Source organism: Bubalus kerabau, chromosome 15 (assembly GCF_029407905.1).
Source record: "Bubalus kerabau isolate K-KA32 ecotype Philippines breed swamp buffalo chromosome 15, PCC_UOA_SB_1v2, whole genome shotgun sequence".
NCBI lineage: Eukaryota > Metazoa > Chordata > Mammalia > Artiodactyla > Bovidae > Bubalus > Bubalus kerabau.
Window position 1 is genome coordinate 57,204,937 of NC_073638.1, and position 27,933 is coordinate 57,232,869.

The 27,933-nt window shown below is 40.4% G+C and overlaps 2 protein-coding genes across 2 annotated transcripts in view; one reads left to right on the forward strand and one right to left on the reverse strand.

Moving 5' to 3' along the window:
- Window positions 1–6,845, forward strand: part of MYO7A (myosin VIIA) — a 104,213-nt gene extending 97,368 nt beyond the window's left edge. The window contains exons 48-49 of the mRNA XM_055549164.1: window positions 250–369; window positions 6,205–6,845. Of these exons, the coding sequence (XP_055405139.1) occupies window positions 250–369; window positions 6,205–6,294 (210 nt within the window). The 3' untranslated portion in view covers window positions 6,295–6,845. The remainder of the gene's footprint in view (window positions 1–249; window positions 370–6,204) is intronic.
- Window positions 6,846–15,661: 8,816 nt separating this feature from the next.
- LOC129627865 (glycerophosphodiester phosphodiesterase domain-containing protein 4-like) overlaps window positions 15,662–27,933 on the reverse strand; it is a 93,331-nt gene continuing 81,059 nt past the window's right edge. The window contains exons 13-15 of the mRNA XM_055547329.1: window positions 21,295–21,442; window positions 16,578–16,660; window positions 15,662–15,809 (exon numbers count right to left, since the gene is read on the reverse strand). Coding sequence (XP_055403304.1) covers window positions 15,662–15,809; window positions 16,578–16,660; window positions 21,295–21,442 — 379 coding nt within the window. The remainder of the gene's footprint in view (window positions 15,810–16,577; window positions 16,661–21,294; window positions 21,443–27,933) is intronic.

Consider the following 27,933-nt stretch of genomic DNA (forward strand, 5'->3'; position numbering starts at 1 on the left):
TTAAAACCTCCAATTCCAGCCCCACACATGTGACAACCCCCTGGGCTTCCTTGGTTGTCCCACTAGCTGGTCCCAACCAAGGCCTGCCTCCCACAGCAGCTCCATGGCACAGCTGGCCTCTACCCTCTTGCTCCTTGCCTTGTCTGAGGGCCTGAGGTCCTTTGTGTGGTGGTGTCTGTGGGCTGGAGCTGAGGGGAGTGAGGTCAGATGGTCCAGATGTGCAGCCCCAGATTCTCTCTGCTCCCCTAGGACATCCTGACCACTCACCCCTTCACCAAGATCTCCAACTGGAGCAGCGGCAACACCTACTTCCACATCACCATTGGGAACCTGGTGCGTGGGAGCAAACTCCTCTGTGAGACATCACTGGTGAGAACTCTTCCTTCCAGGCCTGGGGTGCTCCCCAGCCCTGCCTTCCCTCATCCTCCCAGTCCCTGCAACAAACAGGAGGAGTGTGCCATCTGGTCTGCAGTCAGGATCAAGGGTCAGGTTGGGGCTAAGGTCAGGTCAGATTAGGTCTGGGGAATGGGCTTATTAATCTAGAGATGAGAAACAGACTGCCCACTCGGTAACTATGTCCCAGCGCCTTTAATATTTAGAGATTGAACCTTTGGCCACTGAGGTCAACAGCAGAGCTGTTAGCAGTGAGGCCTCTTGGACTGAGCTCAGCTGGTATAGCCTTCAGAAATCCCTACCTGTGGGAGTGACCATAATCATAACATTTACTGCTCTAGAGTTAATTGTACACTACATTCTATTTGAGGCAATAATAGTCCTAACACTTACCATCATCTGATGAGGTAATCAAACAGAACACCTTAACACAGGCCTTTATGTTTTATTCTATACACTTAGTAGGAGCTCTCTCACTATATCCAAAATGTTACAGGCTCCCTAAATTTCTTAACACTTCACTACTGAACTCAAGCAATATCTGATTCTTGATCTAATGTCTTCACATGACTAGCATGCATTTATGGTAAAAATACCACTCTAGGGCCTTCATCTTTGATTGCCCAAAGCATGTGTAGAAGCCCCCATTGCAGGTTCCATAGTACTTACAGGCATATCACTAAAACTTGGCGGTTATGGCGTATTATCGGAGAAGGCGATGGCACCCCACTCCAGTACTCTTGCCTGGAAAATCCCATGGACGGAGGAGCCTGGTAGGCTGCAGTCCATGGGGTCGCTAAGAGTCAGACACGACTGAGTGACTTCACTTTCACTTTCCACTTTCACGCATTGGAGAAGGAAATGGCAACCCATTCCAGTGTTCTTGCCTGGAGAATCCCAGGGACGGGGGAGCCTGGTGGGCTGCTGTCTCTGGGGTCTCACAGAGTCGGACATGACTGAAGTGACTTAGCAGTAGCAGCAGCATGGCGTATTATGAATTGTAACAACACTAAATCCACTAACAGATTTTACAGTATATCCTTTTCTCATATTATCCCTATAACTACAACCAGTTCAATTTGCTTATATCAAACAGATCAAAATCACTCATCGCATATTCTTCCATCAGCCACCTGGCACTTGTTATTGTAGCTATTCTTATCCAAACACCTTGAAGTTATACAGGAGCTACCACTCTAATAATTGCCCGTGGCTTCACATCATCCATATGATTCCGCTTAACAAATTCACGTTATGAACGAATTCACAGCCAAACAATAACCTTAGCCTGAGGCCTAAGGTTGCTGGTCTTACAAATTTACCTCTACCCCAGCCATTAGTCTGATTGGAGGGCTATTTGTAGTAATAGCATCCTTCTCATGATCAACTATTACAATTACTCTAATAGGAATTAATACAGTAATTCCTGCCTTATACTCCATATACATACTAATCATAATATAACAAGGCAAATACACGCATCACATTAGTAACATCTTACAATCTTCTACACAAGAAAATGCCCTCATCGACACTTCATATTTTACCTCTCTGCTTCTACCACGAAATCCCCAAGTCATTTTAGGCCCCTTGTACTGCAAGTATAGTCTTGAAAAGGACTAGTCTGTGAATCTAGAGACAGAAGATTTAGCCTTATTTACCAAGAAAGTATGTAAGAACTGCTGTCAGCAATATCTGACTCTTGGTCTAATGTCTTCACGTGACTAGCATGCGTTTATGGTAAAATACCATGTAACATGACTTTCTCAAACTTTTAAAGCATAGTAGTTATCCATTGGTCTTAGGAACCAAAAAATTGGTGCAACTACAAATAAAAGTAATAAATTTTCCTTTCACATGCGTTACATTATTTATATTAATACCAATCATAACAAATATCAACCAATAAGAGTGACAGTATCCATTATCTCATACGCTTTTATTATTAGTATAATCCCAATAATAATCTCTTGGCCTGCATGAATGATTATCTCAAACTGATACTGAATCACTATCCAAACTCTCAGGTTATCACTCAGCTTTAAAATAGACTATTTCTCAATAATCATACCAGTAGCATTATTTGTTCCACGACCCATCATAGAATTCTCAATATGATACCTATACTCAGATCCTAACGTCAGTGGATTCCTCAAATATTTACTCCTTTTATCACAATACTAATTCTTGTTACTGCTAATAACCTTTACAGCTTTTCATTGGATGTGAGGGGGTCGGAATGATCTTTTCTGCTTATTGGGTGATGATATAGATGAGCAGATGCACATACAGCTACTCTACAAGCAATTCTATAGAACCATATTGGAGCGATCAGATTTGTTATAGTAATAGCATGATTTCTGATAATTTAAATGCATGAGATCTTCAACAAGTCTTTATACTCCAACTAAATCACTCAAATCTACCCCTACTAGGACTCATACTAGCTGCAACTGGAAAATCCGCCCAACTTGGCCTCCACCCAGGACTGCAGTCCCTCAGCATCAGGAGGCCCTACCCCTGTCTCAGCCCTGCTCCACTCAAGCACAGTAGTGGTAGCAGGTATTTTCTTACTCATCCACTTTTATCCTTTAACAGAAAATAATAAATTTATTCAAACAGTAACTGTTTATGGCAATATGCACTCTTACCCAGAATGTTAAAAAAAATATTGCTGCTTTTTCCACTTCAAGCCAACTAGGCCTATAATAGTAACAACTGGCATTAATCAACCCTCCCAAGCATTTCTCCATATCTGCACATATGGTTTCTTTAAAGTCATGTTATTGATATGCTCATATCCATAAAAATAGGAGGCCTGTTTAAAGCAATACTCTTTACCACAACTGCCTTTACGACTGGCCTAGCACTAACAGGAATGCCTTTCCTTGTTGAATTTAAAGATCTGATAATCCAAACTGCTAACATGTCAATACCAGCACCTGATCCTGCTAAGTCTAATTGCTACGTCCCTCACAGCTGTCTACAGCACTCGCCTTATCATCTTTGCACGACTAGGACAACCTCGCTTTTCCACCCTAACTTTAATAATGGAAATAATCCTCTCCTAGTCAGTTCCATCAAACATCCATTAATCAGAAGCTCGCTTTATTTTCAACAATACCCCCCCCCAACAACAATCCCTCAAATAACTATACCTTATTACCTAAAACCAACTTCCCTTGCCATAACCATTCTAGGTTTTACCTTAGGCCTTGAAATTAATAATAACACACAGAATTTAAAGTTTACTCTTCAAATATATTCAGACTTTCCAAACCCTTAGGGTATTTTCCCTAAGAGGGAAAGTATTATTATACACTGTTTATCACCCTACTTAAATCTATCAACAAACCAGAAATCAGCCTGTTGATTAGAAAATATTTTACCAAAAATTACTTCCCTTATTCAGATAAAAATCTCTACATTAGTATCAGACCAAAAAGATCTAATCAAGGTGTATTTCCTCATTCCTCATCACCCTCTTCCTAAACATAATTCTATTTAATTACAACGAGTAGTCTCCGTAATAACCACAACACCAATACGCAATGATCAACCAGTAATAATCACTAATCAACCACAGCTATATAGTGCTGCAGTCCCCAGAGCCTCTTCACTAAAAAAACTCAGAATCACCTGCATCATGAATTATCCAATCTCCCAAACCACTAAACTTAAAACACAACCTCCACTTCCTCATCTTTTAAAACATAAAATACCACTGAAAATTCTGTTATTAAATCTGAAAAAAATGCTCCTAATACAGTCTTATTGGAGATCCAAACTTCAGGATACTGCTCAGAAGCCAAGCTGTTGTATAACCAAACACCACTAATGCTGTGCTTAGTTGCTCTGTCGTGTCTGACTCTTTGCAACCCCATGGACTGTAGCCTGCCAGGTTCTTCTGTCCATGGGGATTCTCCAGGCAAGAATACTGGAGTTGGTTGCCATGCCCCTCCCTCTAGGGGATCTTCCCAACCCAGGGATCGAACCCAGGTCTCCTGCATTACAGGTGGATTCTTTACTGTCTGAGCCACCAGGAACTCCCAAACACCACTAACATCTCCCCTAAATAAATCCAAAGCTATGACAAACTTAGTGTATTAAAAAGCAAAGATATCACTTTTCTGGCAAAAGTCCGTATAAAAAGTATTCAAGCAGCTGAGAGACTGGAAAAGACCCTGATTCTGGGAAAGACTGAGGGCAGGAGGAGAAGAGGGAAACAGATGATGAGATGGTTGGATGGCATCACTTATTCAATGGACATGAATTTGGGCAACCTCCAGGAGATGGTGAGGTACAGGGAGGCCTGGCATGCTGCAGTCCATAGGGTTGCAAATAGTCAGACATGACTTGGTGACTGAACAACAACCACAAATAAATCCAAACACTATTAATCCCCCCAAAAATCCATGAAAATTCAACACAATTCCAACATTACCACCCACAATCAACTCAAACCGACCATGAAGGTTTTGAAGAAAACTCCCCACAAAACTAATTACAAAAATAGTACTTAAAATACAATGTATGCTATCATTATTCTTACATGGAATCTAACCATGGCCATTGACATGAAAACTCATTATTATTCAACTACAAGAGCACTAATGACCAACACTGAAAAATCATGCCCATTCCAGCTCCATCAAACATTTCATCATGATGAAGTTTTGGTTCCTAAAAGGTATTTGTTTAGTTTTACAAATCTTAACAGCTTTGTTTCTAGCAATGCACTACATATCAGATGATAACCGCCTTCTCACTAGTTACACATATCTGCTGAGATGTAAATTACAGATGAATTGTTCAATACATACATGCAAACAGAGCTTCTGTATTCTTTATCTGCCTATTTATCCCTATAGGATGCAGTCTTTATAATGGATCCTACAGTTTTCTAGAAACATGAAAACATTGGAGTTATCCTGTTATTTACAGTTATAGCCACAACATTTATAGGTTTTATACTACCCTGAGGACAAATACCATTTTGGGGGGCAACAGTTATTTCCAACCTTCTCTCAGCAATCTCATACGTCAGTATAAACCTTGCTCAATGGATCTGAGGCGGTTTTTCAGTAGATAAAGCAACTCTTACACAATTCTTCACTTTCCACGTCACTCTTCCATTTATCATTGCAGCAGTAGCTGCTGTCCATCTACTAATGTTTCATGAAACAGGAGCTAATAATCTCACAGAAATCATCTGATATAGGTAAAATCCCATTTTGTTCCTACTATACAATTAAAGACATCCTAGGTGTCTTTTTTACTAGTTCTAGAATTAGTATTAGTCCTATTTTCCAATAGTATGAGTCCTATTTTCACCTGATTTATTAAGAGATCCCAACAATTATACCTTGGTAAATCCTCTCAATACACCACCACACATTTAACCAGAGTGGTGTTTTGTACTTGCATATCCTATGAACAACTAACTCATCAATCCCCAGTTAACTAGAAGTACTAGCCCTAATCTTTTCAACCCTAGTCCTAATACCATTCTTCACACATCCAAACAATGAAGTATGACATTCCAACCTCTTATCCAATGTTTATTCTTAGTAGGGATTTGAGCAACCCACAAACTAGCACCTTAACGTGGGATCACAATAACTTAGAACCCTAGATATCTGGCTGGATGAATCCATACCTTCAGCTGTGTGGCTGAGCCCAGAGTGGGGCAGGATTTGCCTTTGTCCAGGTTTCTGTCCCCTGCAGTTTCCTGGGAGCTGTGTTCTGGGTAAGAGTGGGTGGCTGTGTCCTACTCGGTGCTCTGTTTTATCTTCTTGCTGCTCTTTCCAGGGCTACAAGATGGATGACCTCCTGACTTCCTATATTAGCCAGATGCTTACGGCCATGAGCAAACAGCGGGGCTCCAGGAGTGGCAAGTGAACAGTGGCCCTGTTGCTCTGGCCCTGTGCCCACTCGCAAGGAAGCAGTTGGCTCAGGACCATCAGCTACCTCTGCATCCAGGGGAAGACCCTGGCTATCCAGGCAGGGAGGCTGAACCAGCTGGCCACCACTGACTGCACCAACGTGTCCTCTGATCCTTCTTCCAGTGAGGTGACCTTGCTGGGATGTAGAACTCCCTCCATCCAGCCTGAAGCACCTGGTTGGGTCTAGTCCTGGCTTGCTGTGACAATCCCAGTTGTAAAAGCCTGTGCTCCTCGGATGTCATTCTTAACTCATACTAGCTCTACCATGTGACCTCTTTTGAGGTCATGGCCCGGAAATGTAACCAACAGGACGACCTAGTTCTCTATGCTGGGAACAACCAAACAGATTATCCTGAAACCTAAGGAACTGGCTTAATACCCCTAAGTCCGGGAGCCTCAGCTGGGATGAAGGAGACAGACTGCTTCTAAATATTACAGTGTGAGTGCTGAGCTGCTGTAAATCTCCCCTGATGATCTCAGGCATAAAGCCTGTGTTTTATCTTCTGGTCTGGTAGTGTCCTTGCTGGGGGAAGTGGGAGGGGGCAGTGTGTGGGGCCAGGAACAGGGATCTGTGGGGTAGTGGCCTATATAACTCTCTCTGTGGTCTGTGTGTGCAGGATCAAGCTGTCTGGGTTTGGGGGTTGGGGTGCCTGAGCCCATAGTGTGCTCAAAGGGGCTTCAAGGGACAGGCTGGGCCTGGGGTAGGTTGAGGGGAAATGACGGATGTCAGCCTGGGAGGTGGAGACCTAATTGTGGTTGGCTGGAGATCCAGAGCGGGGACCAGCTTCTGGGCCAGTGGATCCAGAGTGGCCCTTGTATCCTGCCAGAAATGTCTCCTTGGTCCATTAAGAAACCTCCAAGAACCCCAGAAACCATGCTGCCTTGGGTTAATCCTTATGTCCAGTGGGTGCCTGTAAAATATTACTTTGTGACTAGGATGGAACAATCAAGTTTGGACATGACCTGGGCAGGTCTAGGGGTGAGAGCTTCAGATGGGGAAGGTGTGATGTAGGGGTGGGGCATCCCTCTGGGCTGTGGCTGGGATGAGAGCCTGGAGAAGTGACGGGGGAAATCCTCTTGCCACTGGCATGTTAGTGATCTGTCCTCTAGACCCCTGATATTCAGCCTGGCCAGCCCAGCTCGTTTGCCCTCAAACACCAAAGGGTCTGGGGTCACCTGCATGTAGGTGACAAACCACTCCACAGGAAGTGCTATTACTCTTCTCTCCAGATGCCTGTGTGGGAGATGGAGGGGCTGTTGTTGAAATGGAGGCCCCAAACCAGACAGCCCTGCTTTTTGGGATGACAGTGTGGCTGTCCGAGGCAGCCCTCCCCCACCGATGTTTACAGGACTCCGCTGTCAGCCCAGGATAAACCAGAGCCACAGGGAACGTACTGTGGTGTCTGCCCCTGCCCATCACCGTATACATGGGAACATGAGGCCCGGAGAAGGAGCATGAATAGGTGATGGTCACACGGGTGGAATGCGACTTGCTGTTTCTAACACTGGGATTTCAGATCTAGTTTCCCTTGATGGCCAAAGGCCACTGGGTTATGCCCATCACCCCAGTGGGGAATCAGCCAGTGACCAGCTATGAGGAAGCACCCCAGGCACACTGTATGACAGGATATGTGTGTGGGATGAGATCTTTGCCCCTGACTCATGCCCCACACTACTCCTCCTTCTCTGGATGGCATCATTTTGGCACTCATCCCCTAGTCTTTGTCAGTCTGAGTGGCCACAGAGGGGTGCAAAGAGTGTATCAATTACCTTCTGAGTTCCTGAGAAGTTGCCTTTATTTACATGCTGATGTTCACCACAGCCACTCCTTTAGCGGGGAATATTATGAAGGGTCAGGATGAGACAAATCCTGTCTCACCCGGAGAGCAACCAGCTCCACTTCCAGGATCACATGGTTTTCCCTTTGCTCATCACTTGGAGATGGAAGGCGAGACCAGAAATGGTTTTCCTAGAGCCTCCCTGGCTCTTCTGCACTTCTTTCTTGACCTCTCTCTACCATCAGTTCACCGTGGGCCCAGAGAGGAAGAAGAAGAAGGAGGCGGCAACAAGTTGTGGCTAGTTCTTCTTTGAAGACAGCCCAAAAGAGAAGAACATTCTGGATGTGGTAGAAACCATCGTAAAAGAGGATTATTGGGAGGAAGCAATGGGGGTGGTGGTGTTCAGGTTATGTTTCAGGAGGAGGGTCTTCCATGGAGGGAATTGTTGGTTCATTTGCCTTCATGGTAGGCAATGCAGTTTGCAGTTTGGAGGGTGGCCTCTCTGTTGGCCCCTGAAATGGGTGCTTGGATGGGTTCAGAGACCAGCTATGTGGCCACAGGTTGTCTAACATCATCCTTGGGATGCATGGTTGGTTTAGTGGTTTCCTTGAGAGCCTCTGGTATAATGGATTTAGAGCCTGGATGTTCCCTTTTGCTTTTGGTTAAATCTAGCGAGTTTCTTCAACTCTCAAAACTTCTTCGTGGAGACTTCTTACACTTGGAGTTTCTGTGGGATAGAAAACAACATAGTTTCCTCCAAAGTCACTTCTCCAACCTTTGCTGGTCACATGGCAAAATCCTAGTCATCTTTAAAATGTCAGCCCCTCTCTTACCATTTCAGATTCTTTCCCCCTATTTCTCTCCCTACCCAGGCTTTGGGAAGACTTTGCTATGGTCCTCCATTCATCAAGGTGCTGGAGTTTAAGTCTATTGTCTGAGGTTCTAACTCCATGGGAGCTGTCAGAAGGCAGAGATCAATATGTGCTTAAAGTTTGTGCATTTCATAACCACTCCTTCCAAAGCAGTTTGAATAGAAAAATGACATTCTCCATTAAAATGGGAGCTTTTTAAGGACAGAGACTCTGTCTTGCTTGTCACCCCATATACAGTGCTCAGGAGTGTCTGTCACACAGTAATTGCTCAAAATACAGCTTTTTTTCTAATTGAATGATAGAAAAAAATAGACAATGGAGACTTTTTATAGTAATGCAGCTAGGAAACAGATTCTTATGAAAGACAAATTAAAAACTGGATAATGTACAAAACCAAGGACACATCTTAAATTTATTTAAGGATTTACTATATAATGAGGAACAGTGGAACTGAAATCTAGGAGAGAGTGAAAATCCTAAAAAGCAAGCCCAGAATTCAGTTACTTTTGCCCTGAGTGTAATTTCAGTCTTGAGAAACAGGTGCACTCATGAGTTTCATTTTTTTGTCAACCTCACAGGCAAAGAGGACTTTTATTGCACTTGAATTTATAATTCAATTCCATGACATCCAATATCTATGATATTAGATTTTCAAATGCATGCATGTGTTATGTTTCTCCATTTATCTGGGTCTTCTTTTTCTCACTAAACTTTTGTAGTTTTTAGTGACCAATCATTTATCTTCTTTGCGAGGGCTTACAGTATCTTCCTAAAATTCCTATTTATGTTTTTATGCTGTTTTAAATGATGCTATTTCAATTTTTAAAGTTTACAACTTTTAACTGATAATGTATCAACATACAGTTGATTTTTTTGTATACTGACCTTGTGTCCTGAGGTATTGCTTAAGTTTCTGGTTCTAGTAGGTTTAGAGGAATATAGAATTTTTTAATGTAAATAATCATATCAGGAGTTTTACTTCTTCCTTTATGCCTGTTGTTTATCTTACTAAACTGGCTAGGATCTCTAGTACAATGCCAAACAGAAATGGCAGATATCCTTGCCTTATTTCTGATCTTAGAGGGAAAATACTGTTTCACTGTTAAAAATGATATTGGCTGGAGGTTTTTGAATAAATATCTCTCATGAGATTGAGGAAGTTTCATTCTAGTCTTAGCTTACTCAGAGCTTTGATCATAAACAGTTGTTAAATTTTGTCAGTTATGTTTTTGTTAATATAGTAGATTAATTTGATTAATTTTCAAATGACATATTCATCTTGTACTGCTGGTATAATTCTCACTTGCTCCAGATGTTTTACCCGCTTTTATATTGATGGATTCAATCTTTTAATGTTTTGTCCAGGATTTTTATGTCTAAGTTCATGAAAGACACTGATCTATACATTTAGTTCTTATACTATCTTTGTTAGATATCTTTTATGTAAGATTATTGCTGGCCTCAAAGAATCAGCTAGGAAATGTTCCTTTGCCTTCTTTTTCTGAGTTGGTATAAAATTGGTATTATTTTTAAATATTTGATTGACCAGTGAAACTTGTTGGGTCTGGACTTTTCTTTGTGCTATGTTTTTGATACACAGATTTGATTCTGATAGACAGTGGGTTATTACAAATTTCTATTTTTACTTCTCTCAGTTCTGGTAAGTTGTACATTTCAAGGAATTTGTTTACTTCATTCAAATTCTCAAATTTAATGGCTTAAAATGTCTATAATTTCCCTTTATATTTTTAGGATTTGGAGATAGTCCCTCTTTCATTAATCATTCACCCATACAGGCAATCAAATTTTCTCCCTCATTCATTTTACTAAGAATCAATCAATTTTATTTATCTTTCCTAAGAACTAGCTTTTCACTTTAAAAAAATTTCTCTATTGTTTTGGAGACTCAGACATAGAAAGCAGACTTGTGGACACAGTGGTGGAAGGGGGTGGTGTGACAAATGGAGAGTAGCATGTAAACATATGTATTACCATGTATTAAACAGACAGCTGGTAAGAATTTTCTGTGTGATACAGGGAGCTCAAACTGTGACAACCTAGAGGGGTGGGATGGGGTGGGAGGGAGGTTCAAGAGGGAGAGGACATATGTATACCTACGGCTGATTCATGTTGATGTATGGCAGAAACCAACACATTATTGTAAAGCAATTATCCTCCGATTAAAAATAAATTAAAAAAATTTCTCTATTGTTTTATCTTTTCTATTTCATTGCTCCTATTTTTATTATGTCCTTCATTTGGAGAAAAATTTACTTTTTTATATTGTTTAAATATTGATTAAGTGTCTACCTTAACAATCTACCTTCTAACATTTCAAGTTGCAAATTTCCCTCTAAGTTAGACTTTAAATTGTACCCCCAAAATTTTGCTGTTGTATATGCATTATCCTTTAAAAATACTTTCCAATTTCCCTTGAGACTAACCCCTTGATTAATGAAATATTAAGAAATACATTAATTTCAGTATTTAGGATTATCTAGATATTTGTTTGTAATTTAATTTCTTTTGTGGTCACAGAACAGTGTGGGATTTTGATCTTTTGAAATTTACTGATGACACAGTTAACATATTTTTATTTTTGGCACCCATAACTAATTACTGTAATTTCAGTAATTTTTACTACTTTTGTTTTTTAATCTTCATATAAGTGATTCATATATTACCTTTATTATATATGTACATTTTCCAGTGAGATTTGTACTTTTGCATGTTCTCTTATCAATTAGTGCTATTTCTTTTCAGCTTAAAGAAGTCCCTTTAACATTTCTTACAGAACTGGCATAGTGGTGATGAAACTTGCCTAGCTTTTGTTTATCTGGGAAACTCTTGATCTCTCCTCTTCAACTCTTGCTGGGTAGATAATTCTTGGTTGGACATTTTTTTCTTTTCAGGACTTTGAATATATCATACCTGTCTTTCTGGCCTGTATATTTTCTGCTTAAAATATTTGCTGATAGATTTTTGGGATTTCCCTTGTGTGTAACAAGCTGGTTTTTGCTTGCTCCTTTTAGGATTTCTCTTTATCTTTAACTTTTTAAAAAAAGACTATTTAGTAAAATCATATATACACACACATACAATACATACACAAACACATTTCTGTACCCTGACCCTTAGACTCATAATGAGTATGAATGTGGAAGTTTAATATTTTTTAATGGATACATTGTATTTCATCAACTAAGAGAATACTCATACTGTACTATGGTTGAATGTTTGTATTATTTCCTTTTTTAAAAAATTTATTTTTAATTGGAGAATAACTGCTTTACAATGTTGTATTGGTTTCTACCATACAACCACACAATTATGTCTCCCCTCATAATTATGAGGAGTCATAATTATGTCTCCCCTCCCTCCCCTTCCCCTTACCATTTTAATTGTAATATGTCTTGGTGTGTGTCTTTTTGGGTTCATCTTATTTGGAACTTTCTGGGCTTCTTGGATCTGGATATCTGCTTTCTTCCCCATATTAGGAAAGTGTTCATCCACTTTTTCTTCATTTAATTTTTCTGGCTCTTTCTCTGTCTATTCTCCTTCTAGAAGCCCTATAATGTGAATATTATTACACTTGATGCAGTCTCAAATGTCTCATCACGTTAAAATTCTTTTTTCATTTTTCTGCATTTTTCTGCTCTGTTTGGGTGAGTTACATTTTTTTTGTCTTCCAGCTCACAGATGCATTCTTCTACCTCATCCATTCTGCTTTTGAACCCTTCTAATGTATTTTTCAGTTCAGTTATAACTACTGTTTGGTACTTTCTTATACTTTCTATCTTTCTGTTGAAGTTTGTATTGTTCTTCCATCTTTCCCCCCAAGATCAGTGATCACATTTATGACCATTAATTTTAACTCTTTAGCAGGTAGATTGCATATCCCTATTTCATTTAGTTTTTTTTCTGAGGTTTGGTCTTGTTCTTTTGTTTGGAACGTATTTCTCTGTCCCCTCATTTTGCTTAATTCTCTGTGTCCATGTATGAGGTAAATCAGCAATCTCTTCTAGATTTGTTTTATGGCTTGATGTGTGGTCTATTTTGGCAAATATGCCATGTATGTTTGAAAATGTTGTTATTCTGCAGTTATTGAATGTAATATTTTCTGTCAATTAGAAAACTGATAGAAAATAGAAAAATTATAATATTTTCTGTCAGGTTCTCTGAAAGTATTCAGATATCCTTTCTTATTTTATTTTTTGTGCATCGTTCTTTCAGGTGATGGGAGAAGAATCTTAAAATCTCTGAGTGTGACTTCTTTCAGTTTCTTTTTTAATGTCTTTTGAGGCTTGGCTCTTAAGTATATAATTTACAGTGTCTTCCTGATATAGCAACTGTTTATCATTATGAAATCTTTATTTCTAGTAATGCTCCATGTTTTGAAGTTTTCAGATATTATTTCTTATGCTTATTTTTACATGGCATATTATTTTCCATCCTTTTTGTTTTACTTCATTTGTGTTTTTATATTTTAAGTATTTCTTTTCTAGACAGCATATGTTTGGGTCCTCCTTTCTTCTATCCAGTCCGACATTCACTACTCCTGGTTTTGAGAATTTGGTTCATTTATATTTATGTAATTAATAAAATGGTCGAATGTATGACATGTTTCAACTTGTTTTCTATTTGTTTTGTGTATTGTTTTGTCTCCTTTGTTCTTCTCAATCCATCTGTTACAAGAGATATTCTCCTGCTGGCTTTGAAGAAGTAAGATGCTATGTTGTGAGAAAGCCTTATAACTAGGACCTGAAGGTAGTCTCTAGGCTCTTAGAGCAAAACTCTTTCAAGAATGATTAAGACAACATGGATGGCTTTATATTTGTAATTGTAAAGAACTAAATTCTGCCAATGACCAGTGAACTTGGAAGAGGACTCTGTGTCTTAGATGAGATTACAGTCCAGGCCAACATCTTGATGTTATACTGTTGAGACTTTATGCAGAGGACCCAGCAAAACAATGCCTGGACTCCTAGCCCACATAAACTGTAGGATGATAGATTTGTGTTGTTTTGAGCTGCTAGGTTTCTGGTAATTTTTTACACAGCAGTTAAAAACTAACCATATAGTAATAGAATATATCCAAAAACAAGCATAAAAATTAAATAGGATAAAGGACTTCCCTGGTGGTCCAGTGGCTAAGACTCCCCACTGCCAATGCAGGGGGTCCAGGTTCACTCCCTGGGCAGGGAACTAGATCTGACATGCCACAACTAAGAGTTTGCAGGACATAACTAAAGATCACATGTGCTACGGCTATGACCCAGGGCAGTCAAAAGAAAAAAAATTAAAAAAAAATTTAATAGGTTAAAAATAAAAATAAATGGTACCAGGAATCCCAGAAAGAGAGTAGTGGGAGAAAAATATTTAAAAAAATACAGACAGAACATTTATTTTCTTACTGATCTAAGAAATTTAGCAAACCTTAAGCAGATAAATACACTCACATACACTAAGGTAAACCATAATTCAGAACTGTGAGAAAAATAAACGTCTGTTGTTTAAGGCACCCAGTCCTTGGTACTTCATTTTGGAAGCCCTAGTTTACTAATAAACTACTAAAAATCATAAGGCAGCTGGAACACAGCCTTCAGTCGTCTTAATAGCCAGCAGAGTGATCTTTTTAAAATCCATAAAATAGAGTCACTGGAGATCACTCTATATCTTAAATTTCAGTCATTTTGGTTAAAACATTCAACTGTATACTAGGAAAGACCTCTGCTCTTCAAAGTTCTGAATTTATTTTTTCATGGTTTCTATGGACCCATTTCTACAACTCTAAGTAATGTATGTGTTGAACACTGCCAGCTGGTACACAGCATCTCAAGATCTTTACCACTGTCCACAAGAAGTTAAATTAATTCATGATTTTGTGACTGTACCAACTTTACTTAAGGCTTCAAGAGCTATGGGAGGAAACTGTATTATGAACTGCCTCCTAACTGGTTTTTTCTCTGACATTGAATTGGCTTCCCAAACCAGTAATTTACTATGTGACTATCTCCACAACCTCCTAAATAATAAACTCTAGCTTCCCTTCCCTTACTGGACCTATCTCACTCAGTCCTGAGTTATTTTGCTGAATAATACATTATTCTGCTATTCTACCTTTTACCCAGAAGTTCAAGCATATTGCTCCCTTGTTGAAACCCATTTGTCATTTCCTGATTGTTTATATGCAAAGCCTAGACTCTAGTCCAGAATTCCAGGATCTCAGCAATTTTCTCTTTCTAATTTCCAACGTAATCACAACTGGAGCCACAAAAAGCACATTCAGCCCAATGAGCATGGCAGCTTCCCTGTCCTGGTCCTAGGTGCCTGAACCAAAGATGTCAACTGCTATACCTTTGCCGGCTTCCTCACTGGTTCTCTGTGGGCCAGAGCTCTGTTCTCTTGAGCTGCCCTCCACAGAGAGCTTTCAGGTACTTCAGTCTTTCTCCGAGTGCCTGACACAAAGTGGGTACTCAATAATAATTGTGATGAATGGATACATAAACAAGAGAGCAAATAAACAACCACATTAAAAATCTTCCAAGGAGTCTCACTGCTTAAGAGAAGAAAGTCCACAATGAATCTGGATATTAAGGGCCCCTTAGTATCTGTGCCCAGCCTATTTTTCCCAGCTTCTCACTGGTTCCCACCCCCTGATTTTTAGACTCATTCAATTCTTGTCAGGAACATTAAAGGCAGGCCCTGCCTCCTGGAGGCAATGGGTAGGGATGAAGAGATGAGAGGGTGCTAGGCCCCTGACTTTACCTGTGTAACTGGTGATACCTTGGAGGATTTTTTCACTCTGGCTTTCTCTCAACCTAGAAGGAAGCAGAGTGTTCATGAGCCTCACAGACCTCTTTCAAAGTGACAATAATAACAGGCAGTGGACAGAAAAGAACATTACCCAGTCATATGCTACCTTAGGCAGAGGGTTTGTAGCATCCCCCCTTAAAAGCTAACTCAAATGAAATGATGGGCATGATGAGGTCTAAGGAACCATGGTCCCTTCTAGTAAAATTCTTCTACCAGATGTCCCCTCCCCTACCCTGAACCTTGTAACCTTGTAGCATTTTTCCTCAAGAATTCTCAAACCTCACTTTTTTTGACAGATAAAAAGACTATGGTTTTGAAAGGGGCAGTGATTTTCCCATGGTCACCCAGCAACTAAAGGAAAAGCCAGGACTAAAACCCAGGCTTCCTGGAGTGTGAGCTTGCTCTTGACACAGCACCTTGCTATGTTCCATCTTGTGGAAGGAGGGGAAGGTGGAGGCACTTGTTCTGAACAGTCTTCAACCCCTCTCCTCTCCCAACTGATCCACACAGGATCGGTATTAACAGGCTTTGATTAAGCTTTAGTGAGAGTCCTAATTCTTAGCATATGATCTTGTGTTGAGGAGGAAGAAGTGGTGTGAGGACCTGCAGCCAGCATGAGAAGAAATGCGAGGTTAGGATGATAAAACCCTGTCTCCCTGAGGATTTGCCACGTGGGGTTACAGGAAGAATGTAACTGTTTTTGTCTTAAATTTCTGTAAAACCATTTATATTTTTGGAAAAAAAATCATTTAAAATTACAAATAAATGCTTACCAAATAGAATAAAATATGGCAACAATGAAAACTGCAGAAAGAATATCCAAGAAAATCCACATGAACATATAGAAATCTGGTGTCTGCAAAACAGAAAACACAGTTATAGGAGTTTGCAGCTGGAAGGGATTGTAGCTCACGTGGGTCAAGTCTCTTGCTTGAACCAGGGATGGAGCAGGGGCAGAGCAGGGGGAGGAACCACGATTGCCCGAGTTGGTGTCAAACACAGAGGGTACCTGCTGCTATCCTAACAATCCCCTCTTACATGTGCCAAGGGCTCTACAAGGGCTAAAACACTCCACACACTGGACCCTTGACTGAGGTCTGAGTGAGTCCCAGAGATGTCACATAGCACGTCTATTCTGGACCCGGGACTACAAGCCCAAGTTTCTTGACTTCCAGTGCTCTCTGTGCTCATGACACAGCTTTCCAAACCTGGCTGTGCATCTAAATCTACCTGAGCATCAGATTTTAGTAATACAGGTTCCTGGGCCTCATTAGAGACTCAGGAATTAGAATTTCTGCCCTCCAGAAACAAGTAATCAGTCTGTGAACCAGCATTTAGGAATCATTCCCCTAAATCACGGTACTTCAAAGAAGCATGTTGAAAATACAATTCTTAACCAAGACTAACATGCCTACTTCTTGAGTCTCCTTGCATAAATCACCCATTTCACAAAGCTCCATCTTCTAGCTTCACTTGCATGAGCTTTTACATTCCCTGGTTTGATCCTCCCTTTCTACCTTCATTATTTCACCTCCAATACTACTTGATGGTACTGGGTCTGACATGATTTTTTCTTTCTTATGCCATTTTCCACCCAATCACAAGGTCTTTTCTTGAACTGATTAGTAATGATAATATTAACAACAATAACACAAATGATTGTGATAATGATGAGCACAACTAACATTAATGAGCATTTATAGGAGCTAAGGAAGTGTTATAAGCATGTTAAGGGTATTTGCACATCAATCCTTCTAACAGATCTAGTAGACAGGTACAGTAGAAGCTTTTAACCAAGTTCCACTAATCTAAGGCTCCTAATGCCCTATGGTGGAGAAGAAAATGGCAACCCACTCCAGTATTCTTTCGTAGAGAATCCCATGGACAGAGGAGCCTGGTGGGCTGCTATCCATAGGGTCACACAGAGTTGGACACGACTGAAGCGACTTAGCATGCATGCATACATTGGAGAAGGAAATGGCAACCCACTCCAGTATTCTTGCCTGAATACTTGCCTGAATCCCAGGGACAGAGGAGCCTGGTGGGCTGCCATCTATGGGGTTTTACAGAGTCGGACACGACTGAAGCAACTTAGCAGCAGCAGCAATGCCCTATGGGAACCTGACCAATGCCTTGGCCTGCTCTAAGATGCCCGTTGGGTGTGCTGTACAGTCACTAAGAATCAGTTGTTCTTACTGTCCATATGGCTTTATAACAACTGTACTTGTTATGATTGTGCAGTATAATTATTACTCAGATCTGTAAAAATTGAGTAAAAAAAGATGGCATTTTCAAAGGAAACTAAGTCGATGTTTAGAAATACTTGATGATGACAGGAAAAGTTATTAAAAAAATAAACTGTAGGATTTCCCTGGTGGTGCAGTGAGTAAGGATTCGCCTGCCAATGCAGGAGATGCAGATGATGTGGGTTCAATCCCTGGGTTGAGAAGACCTTCTGGAGGAGGAAATGGCAACCCACTCCAGCAATCTTGTCTGGAGAATGCCATGGACAGAGGAGCCTGGCCGGCTACAGTTCACAGGGTCGCACGACTGGGAAACTGAGCACACACACGTGTCAATGCAGGGGACAAGCATTCAATCCTTGCTCTGGGGAGATTTCACATACTGCAGAACAACTAAAGACCAAGTACCACAGCTACTGAGTGCATGCTTTAGAGCCCACAAGCCATAATTACAGAGCCTGCACGCCACAACTACTGAAGCCCACACACTCTAGGGCCCGAGAACTGCAGCTGCTGAGCTTGTGTGCCCTAGGTGTTATGCTCCACAGCAAGAAAAGCCACTGAAATGAGAAGCCTTCTTTCTCACTGCAATGAAGTGTGGCCCTTGCTTGCTGCAACTAGAGAAAGCCTTTGCAAAGCAACGAAGACCCAGCACAGCCCTAAACACACAAACACACACACACACACACACTGCAAATGAATTAGGTATGCGTGAAACAGTAAGAGACTAGGGGTTGTGGGATTATTATGAAAATCTGGGTGGATTCCTCATTCTCCCCATGACTTTAAGAATCGGACATGATTTAGTGTCTGAATAACAACCAAAGGAAGCAAAACTTAGAAATTATACTTGGTTCATTTTGGAGTATATATAAGCAAGGGAATACAGAATTCAATCAGCTGAAATGCCCTCAAAGGAAAGACCTTGAGTCTTTGTCAAAAGGTGAATAAGTATTTTTAAATGTATGAGTTATGTATGTGGTGGGTTGTTTATAAAAACGACCACAATATTTCTCACCAAATGCAGGCCTGTATGGAATAAGACTTTGTTGTTCCTCTCCATCAAGAAGTAAAGCGTGTCTCTCCTCTGCCCCCACCTTAGATTTGGACTTGACCATGTGATCATCTCTGGCCAGTGGAACATTAGCAAACATGACACTTGGGAGCTCTTTGAAAAGGCACATGCACGGGCCTTGACCTCTCATTGCTGAGAACCCAATGCCACCAGGGAAATGTGAGCAAGTTGGCGGCATCAAGGATAAGTGGCCAGGTGAAGAGAGACCTCAGTCATCCCGGTAGAATCCTAGACAGATGGGTAAGGCCATCCTAGATCACCTAGCCCGGCCAAAGTGGCTGGGACCAGAGAAAGCGCTCAACCACCATAATGAATGTGACAAATATTTGTCAGTTTTAAGCCACTAAGTATTAGATAGGTTTTTCCAACATAGTAAAATGCTAACAGACCACATATCATTTATTTCACAATTCCTCATCTAAAATTTTTGAATTAGCAGACTACTAAGCAGACAGGATTATATTGGATCAAAATTGCTTCTACTGCAGTACCTTTAATCCCCAGTTTACAAATAACAAACTGAAGCCTAGACAAGTTAACTAACATTTCCAAGTTCACACAGTAAGGGGTTGGGCCAAGATCTGAGTTAGTATATTCTAACCCAGAGTGTGGGTTGCTTAGGCAGGCCCATGGATACAGGCCTTACCTTCCTGAACAAACTGACCTTGAGTCCTTTAAAAAAGCCCAGGCCAGGTGTAGAAACAAGCTTTTGACTTAACATCCTTTACACTCTCTGAATTTTGAATCACATGAATTTATTATCAATTTAAATATTAAATTGAAAAGTTTTACTTAATAAAGTTTTATTTAATATACCCAAAGGGACAACTTTCAGACATTACTGGTTTAGAGGGATAGGATTATGGAGGGGTATATTCATTTCCAATTTATGTACTTCAGAATGATTGAATTTTATATACTGAACAAGTTTAACCAATTTTTAAAAGCAAAAATGCTAGAAAAATGTATAATATATACATGACGGAGGATATTACAGAGACAGGCAAGTAGAGAAGCTTCACCTATGCCAAGGGACCTGTCATCCAAGGTTTCCTTGAGGGTAATCTGAAGAATGCTGCCCAAGGCACCAAGGAAAAAGGAGTAAGCAGTTCGACAATCCCACCACAGGGCCTCAATGCAGTACTGGCTCTAGGAGATTGTGCCCATGGCCCTGATCACCTCATACCTGCTCCTGACCCTGATCAAGTCAGAAACAAGGACCAGTGAGGCTGGAGGTATGGAGAAAGCAACCCAAGATATGTAAGCTTCTCATTTAGGTTTCTCTGACTAAAACTTTCATGTTCAAGGCAGTTTAGAGTTTGGGTTATTACTCTGGACAAGACATTTGATGTTGAATTGAGGCTTTCTGGTGATTAAAAAGGACTTTAAAAATTATCTAAGAGTGAACTATAGAGAAACTATGGAATCTGAGTGAGATCTTATTCAGGAACAAGAAAAGACTGAGGTCACAGAGCAGTTTTCTGCTGTAGGCTATTGTGTCTGACTCAGTCATCCCATTCTACCTCTACACTGATAAGAAAAATTAGCTCTGTATCATTTAACTGGTTAACTGGGGCTCCCTTCATAGATAATAAGTGATGGGATTTATCTGGAAGTGTAACCCATATGTTCAGGCCCCCATGCCTCTAACCATAAGCAGTAGCTGGATACACACTCTCCTTTTCAAAAGCATTTTTGCTCAGGATACACAGTTTTCACTTGGTTTCTTTCCCACACCTCGTATCACTGTCATCGTTGCGGTACCTTCAGGAAGGTGGGGCTGCAGTAACAAAACTCTGGAATCTGACCTCATTCTGAATATTGCATTCATGTGATCATGTCAAGGATCTTAACTTCAAGTTTAAGATTCCCCATGGTGATACTCCTAGTGGGTTGAATTCAACTCCAGAGCACTGCATTACATTATGCATGAAAGGCACATGGTGAGGACTCAATAAACAGTGATTATTATACCATTAATAATTTCTCCCTGAAAAATCACAGAAGGTTCTGGGTGACAGAAGGGGGAATGCCACATCTTCAATGTCACACAAGTCTCTTCTCTTAAGTAGCTCACCTAGAGACCACACAGTGTGCTAGGTAGGGGTGGGGAGGGGGACAGAGACTCCTCTTGTACCAGACTTGGAAGAACAATCTGGACAACCAGCTCACCATGAAGTAGTAAGGGTGATTGATCTCCTTCAGGACCTGAATGTTGTCTGTTGTCACCGAATGAATACTGGAACACCAGGCCAGTGAGAAGAGCCAAGGTTCATTGACGAGGTATACGTTGATGGTGATGTTAGCTGCTTTATATTCTCTGGGAAGAAAAAGAACCCACAGGAGATTTAGACTTAATCTCACTCTCACATCTAAAAGGGGAACAGCCACCATGTCGTGAAAGGTTGTTGCTTAAATCACCGGAAACACCTGGTCATGTGACAACTTATGATATGACATGCTGAATTAGCTCATGTTGCAATGAGGATAAAGCTCTAGGCTTAATACCTTTACTCCTGTACCAACAGTAGTATTTTATTCTTTTTTGATTTTTAAAATTTTTATTGAAATATAGTTGATTTACAATGTTGTGTCAGTTTCAGGTTTATAGCAAAGCGATTCAATTACACATATATACAGTTCAGTTCAGTTCAGTTCAGTCGCTCAGTCGTGTCCGACTCTTTGTGACCCCGTGAATCGCAGCACGCCAGGCCTCCCCGTCCATCACCAACTCCCAGAGTTCACTCAGACTCACGTCCATTGAGTCAGTGATGCCATCCAACCATCTCATCCTCTGTCGTCCCCTTCTCCTCTTGCCCCCAATCCCTCCCAGCATCAGAGTCTTTTCCAATGAGTCAGCTCTTTGCATGAGGTGGCCAAAGTACTGGAGTTTCAGCTTCAGCATCATTCCTTCCAAAGAAATCCCAGGGCTGATCTCCTTCAGAATGGACTGGTTGGATCTCCTTGCAGTCCAAGGGACTCGCAAGAGTCTTCTCCAACACCACAGTTCAAAAGCATCAATTCTTCGGCGCTCAGCCTTCTTCACAGTCCAACTCTCACATCCATACATGACCACAGGAAAAACCATATACCTCTATCTAAATCTATATCTATTCTTTTTTAGAAACTTCTTCATCGTAGATTATTGTAAGATGTTGACTAGTTTCCTGTGCTACACTCTAGGTCCTTGTCGGTTATCTATTTTATTTATAGTAGTGTGTTTATTTTAATCCCAAACTTCTAATTTATCCCTCTCTGTTTTCCTTTGGTAACCATAAACTTGTTTTCTATGTCAACAGTAATAGTAGTATTTTAGTAAACTACATGCCCTAAGACAAAAAAGGAGGGAAGGGAGGGAGACAGGGAGGAAAAAGGAAAGCCCTGTCAGAATTTGTCAATTTCAATTCATGGTGTAAATATTCCTCCAATTTTTCTCCCATAAGCTGCTATGTGCCAGCTGCAGTACACTATTGTGTAGCAAATGTACTTCCATCAGAGCGCTTACCACCCTTTACTCTATTTATCTGTTTTCCTATCAGTCTTCTTCACCTGACTGTAGCAAATTAAAAGCAAACACTTTGTGTTACTTGTCTCTGCATATCCAGTACCTGCTTCATAAGTAGTTAACTGAAGAAATAAAGAAATGAATGTTGATCTGGTAAATATTTACACTTCAAATATAAAGAATTTTTTAAAAGCACTTAGTAGGAGAAATGGAACCCAAATTTCCCTGTGCACTAAATGCCAGTAAGTATTTGTGCACTGTCTAAAGAGGCAAGGAGATCCAGCCAGTCCACCCTAAAGGAGATCAGTCCTGAATATTCATTGGTAGGACTGATGTTGAAGCTGAAACTCCAATACTTTGGCCACCTGATGTGAAGAGCTGACTCATTGGAAAAGCCCCTGATGCTGGGAAAGATTGAGGGCAGGAGGAGAAGGGGACGACAGAGGATGAGATGGCTGGATGGCATCACCAACTCAATGGACATGAGTTTAGGTAAACTCTGGAAGTTGGTGATGGACAGGGAGGCCTGGCATGCTGCAATTCATGGGGTCGCAAAGAGTCAGACAGGACTGAGCAACTGAACTGAACTGAAGAGACAGAAAGAAAGAAAGTAGAAGAACATCTAGTAATTCTAGTCAAGTTGTCATTTTTTGGAAAACCTATCACAAAATACAGCAGGTAAATCCCTTGAAAATTTTTTTGTTGTAACCTTGAAATGGCATAGCATATTGGAACAGCTCTGTGCAAGTCTGCATTTGAATCTATCTTTGCCTTGTACTAGCTTCACAAGTTCTTAGGCTCAGTGTAAAAACTGTAAGATAAAAATAATACTACCACTTTCAAAGGAGTGCTTGCAATTACTTACCCATATTGGGTAACTAAGACAACTCTAATGTCTTAGAATTGTCTCTAAGATAATTCTACAGATCACTTAAAGATTAAGACATAAAACAGAAATAAGGATACAGTAGTAAAAAGCTACCTTTTAAAACTTTTTGAAATCAACACGCAAAGACCATTCACAATTTCTATATATTAATAATGAACCTATATAAACTGAAACATAATGTACCATTAACAATTACCCCCAAAGAAATGTAAATACACAGGTATTAACAAAACAAATATAGGATCTGTAAGCCATAAACTACAAACTATTGACGAAGGTAATCAAAGAATATTTAAGAAGTGAAGAGACATGTATTTATGAATTAGAAGACTTAGCATCACAAAATTCTCCTCAAACTGATCTATAGGTTAATGCAATTTCTACCAAAATATCACCAAGGTTTTTTTTTTTTCATACAATTAATTTGATTGACTCTAAAATGTATGTCAAAAGGCACAGCTCAAAATTAACTAAAACTTTATTGAAAAAGAATAAAGTGAGAGAGTATCATTCTACTCAATATTAAGCCTTACTATATAGCTACAGTAATCAAGAGAGTGTGGTATTAGGGAAGGAACAGACATATGGAACTGTGGGACACAATTTTAAACCCAGAAATAGACCCATAAGAATACGTCAAAATGACTTTTGACAAAGGTGTAAAAGCAATTCAATGGGATAACAGTTTTTCAACAAATGGTACTAGAGCTATAGGACAGGAATACATAGGCAAAAAACCCAGAAAACCTTAACTTACACCACATACTTCATATAAAAATTGACTCAAACGGATCACAGACAAATACATAATGTAAAACTACAAAGCTTTCAGGAAAAATCGAGACCTATGGGCTAGACAGAGAACTCTTAGACTTGACAGTAAAAGCATGATACATAAATGAGAAAATGATGTTAGACTTAATAAAAAATGTAGAACTTTTGTTCTGTGGAAGAATCTTAAGGAGATGCTACAGACCAGAAATAGACTGGGACAAAATATTTGCAAACAGAACATCCAACAAAGGATTATATCTATCCACGTTTTGTCAGAACTCTCCACCATGACCTGTCCATCTTGGGTGGCCCTACATGGATGGCATGGCTCATAGTTTCATTGAGTTAGACAAGGCTGTGATCCATGTGATCAGTTTGGTTAGTTTTCTGTAACTGTGGTGGTTTTCATGGTGGTTTTCATTCTGTCTGCTCTCTGATGGATAAGGATAAGAGGTTTGTGGAATCTTCCTGATGGGAGGGACTGGCTGAGGGGGAATCTGGGTCTTGTTCTGACTGGAGGGGCCATGCTCAGTAAATCTTTAATCCAATTTTCTATTGATGGGTGGGGCTGTGTTCTCTCTCAGTAGTTTGGCCCGAGGTCAAACTATGGTAGGGGTAATGGCAACCTCCTTCAAAAGGGCTTATGCCAGCATGCATGGCTCCCAGGACTGTATTCAGTGTATTCAGTGACCCTGAGCCCGTGGCAGGCCATGGTCAACCCACGCCTCTGCTGGAGACTCCTGGACACTCACAGGCAAGTCTGGCTCAGTCTTTTGTGGGGTCTTTTCTCCTGGGTCCTGGTGTGCACAAGGTTTTGTTTGTGTCCTCCAAGAGTCCATTTCCCCAGTCCTGTGGGAGTTCTGCAATCAAATCCCACTGGTCTTCAAAGTCAAATTCCCTGGGAATTCTCAGTACCTTTGTTGGAGCCCCAGGTTGGGAAATCTGTTGTGAGCTCTAGAACTTTTGCAACAGTATGAGAACTTCTTTGTTATAATTGTTCTCCAGTTTATGGGTCGTCTGTTTGGTGGCTCTGCAGTGGGGCTAATGGCGACCTCCTCCAAGAGGACTTATGCCACATGCCACATCTCCCAGGTCTGCTGCAGCCAGAGCCCCTGTCCCTGTGGCAGGCCACTGCTGACCCATGCCTTTGCAGGAGACACTCAAACACTCAAAGGCAGGTCTGGCTCTGTCTCTTGTGGGGTCCCTGGGTCCTGATACACACAAGGTTTTGCTTGAGCCCTCTGAGCATCTCTGGTGGCTATAGGGTTTGATTCTAAACATGATTTTGCCCCTCCAACCATCTTGTTGGGGTTTCTCATTTGCCCTTTGATGTGGGGTATCTTTTTTTGGTGGGATCCAAAATTCTCCTGTCGATGGTTGTTCAGTGGTTAGTTGCAATTTTGAAGCTTTTGCAGAAGATGAGTGTATATCCTTCTACTCAAACTTAAGGCATTAGAAACTTACTCCCCACTGGGCCAATACTGGCATATTGGGAAGAGGACTCATTCATCTATTCATCTAGACTTTCAAACTACTGCACAATTGTACTCATCTCACATGCTAGCAAAATAAGGCTCAAAATTCTCCAAGCAAGTCTTCAACAGTATGTGAACTGAGAACTTACAGATATTCAAGCTGGTTTTAGAAAAGGCAGAGCAACCAGAGATCAAATTGCCAACATTCATTGGATCACAGAAAAAGCAATGGAGTTCCAGAAAAACATCTATTTCTGCTTTATTGACTACACCAAAGCCTTTGACTGTGTGGATCACAACAAACTGTGGAAAATTCTTTAAGAGATGGGAATATCAGACCACCTTACCTGCCTCCTGAGAAGTCTGTATGCAGGTCAAGAAGCAACAGCAAGAACTGGACATGGAACAATGCACTGGTTCCAAGTTGGGAAAGGAGTACATCAAGGCTGTATATTGTCACCCTGCTTATTTAACTTATATGCAGAATGCATCATGTGAAATGCTGGACTGTGTGAAGCACAGGCTGGAATCAAGATTGCTGGGAGAAATATCAATAACCTCAGATATGCAGATGACACCACCTTTATGGCAGAAAGTGAAGCGTCTTTTAATTTCATGACTGCTGTCACCATCTGCAGTGACTTTGGAACCCAAGAAACTAGTCTGTCACTGTTTCCATTGTTTTCCCATCTATTTACCAAGGCAACTAAGAACATGATAAGATCTTCAGTATCATCATGTGTCAGAGAATGAAAATTAAAACCACAGTGTGATATTACTACATACCTATCAGAATGGCTACAGTAAAAATTGACAGTGCCATAAACTGCAAGGATGTAGAGCCCTGAGTCATCATACATTGCTGGTGGGATATAAAACAGTGCAGGCCCTCTGAAAATGTTTGGGAGTTTCTTATAAAACTAAATAAAACTTACAAAGTTTCTTAGAAAACTTTGAAAACTACCATGCTCCAGCATTCTTAGCCATTAACCTAAGAAGTTGTTAAGAAGTAACAACTTATATTCACAGCAGGCAATTCTGGGAAGATGGCAGAAAAAGAAGCACCAGGAACCTGATCCCATCCTGGACAATAACACTGGCAAAATCTAATGCAACTATTAATATTTTGGTACTATGGCATCTGTTGTCATCTTACAACTTTCAGGGACGTTTTAGATGGTAAGCTATAGTTAACATGGGTCAGTTTCAGCAACTATGACAGTAGTGGTTACCCTTTCCAGACTCCCAGCTCCATGACAGGCAGCTGTGCCCACATTCCTAGAGCAGCTTGCACACAGCTTATGAGAGTCACAGGGGGCAAAACAGTCACCATCTTCCAAATACTGGGGAGCTGTGCTCTGATCACTGATTGCTGCTTCTGGCTACAGACGTGCACAGAAAATGAATACAGTATTATTGTTGCTTTCCTCACCATGGCTCCCCCCTCACTGAAGCAAACTTCTTCCCTTTCCACTAAAATGACTTCCAGTGGATTTAAAGGTTAGGTGCTCTTTCTTCCCCACCATTCATTTATCTCTTTCCCCCCTTTTTGGAGCCAGACATTAAAGATTAAGACATGCAAAAGCAACATATATGGAGAAAATTATGAAGTGATCACATATGCCAGGGAAAGGCACGTAGAGACCTAGAAGACCTTAAGTTTTGGTACAGAGACAACCAAAAAAAAAAAAAATAAATAAACAAACAGATAGCAAAACCCAGAAAACCCTGGAGAAGGAGGAGATTCTGATTTCAAGAGTTACCAGATTATTACATTCAGTGTCCAGTTTTTAAGAAAAAAATCACAAGGTGTACAAAGAAACAAGAGAGTATGGTTTCATTCAAAGGAAAAATAAATAAATCAATAAGAACTGTCCCTGGAAAAGAGCTGATTTCAGATATACTAGATGAAGAGTTTTAAAAAACCATCTTGAAGATACTCAAAGAATTAAAAGAAGATATATAATTTTTTTAAAAATGAAGAAAACAGAAACATTAATAGACAGAAAGCCTAGAAAATACCACTCCCAACTCTAGAGCTGAAAAATCACAATAAATGAAATGAAAAACTGAGTATTAAAATCCAAAGGCAGATTTGACCAGACAGAAGAAATAATTAGTGAACTAGAAGATGAATCAATAGATATTAATGATTCTGTGGAAAAGAA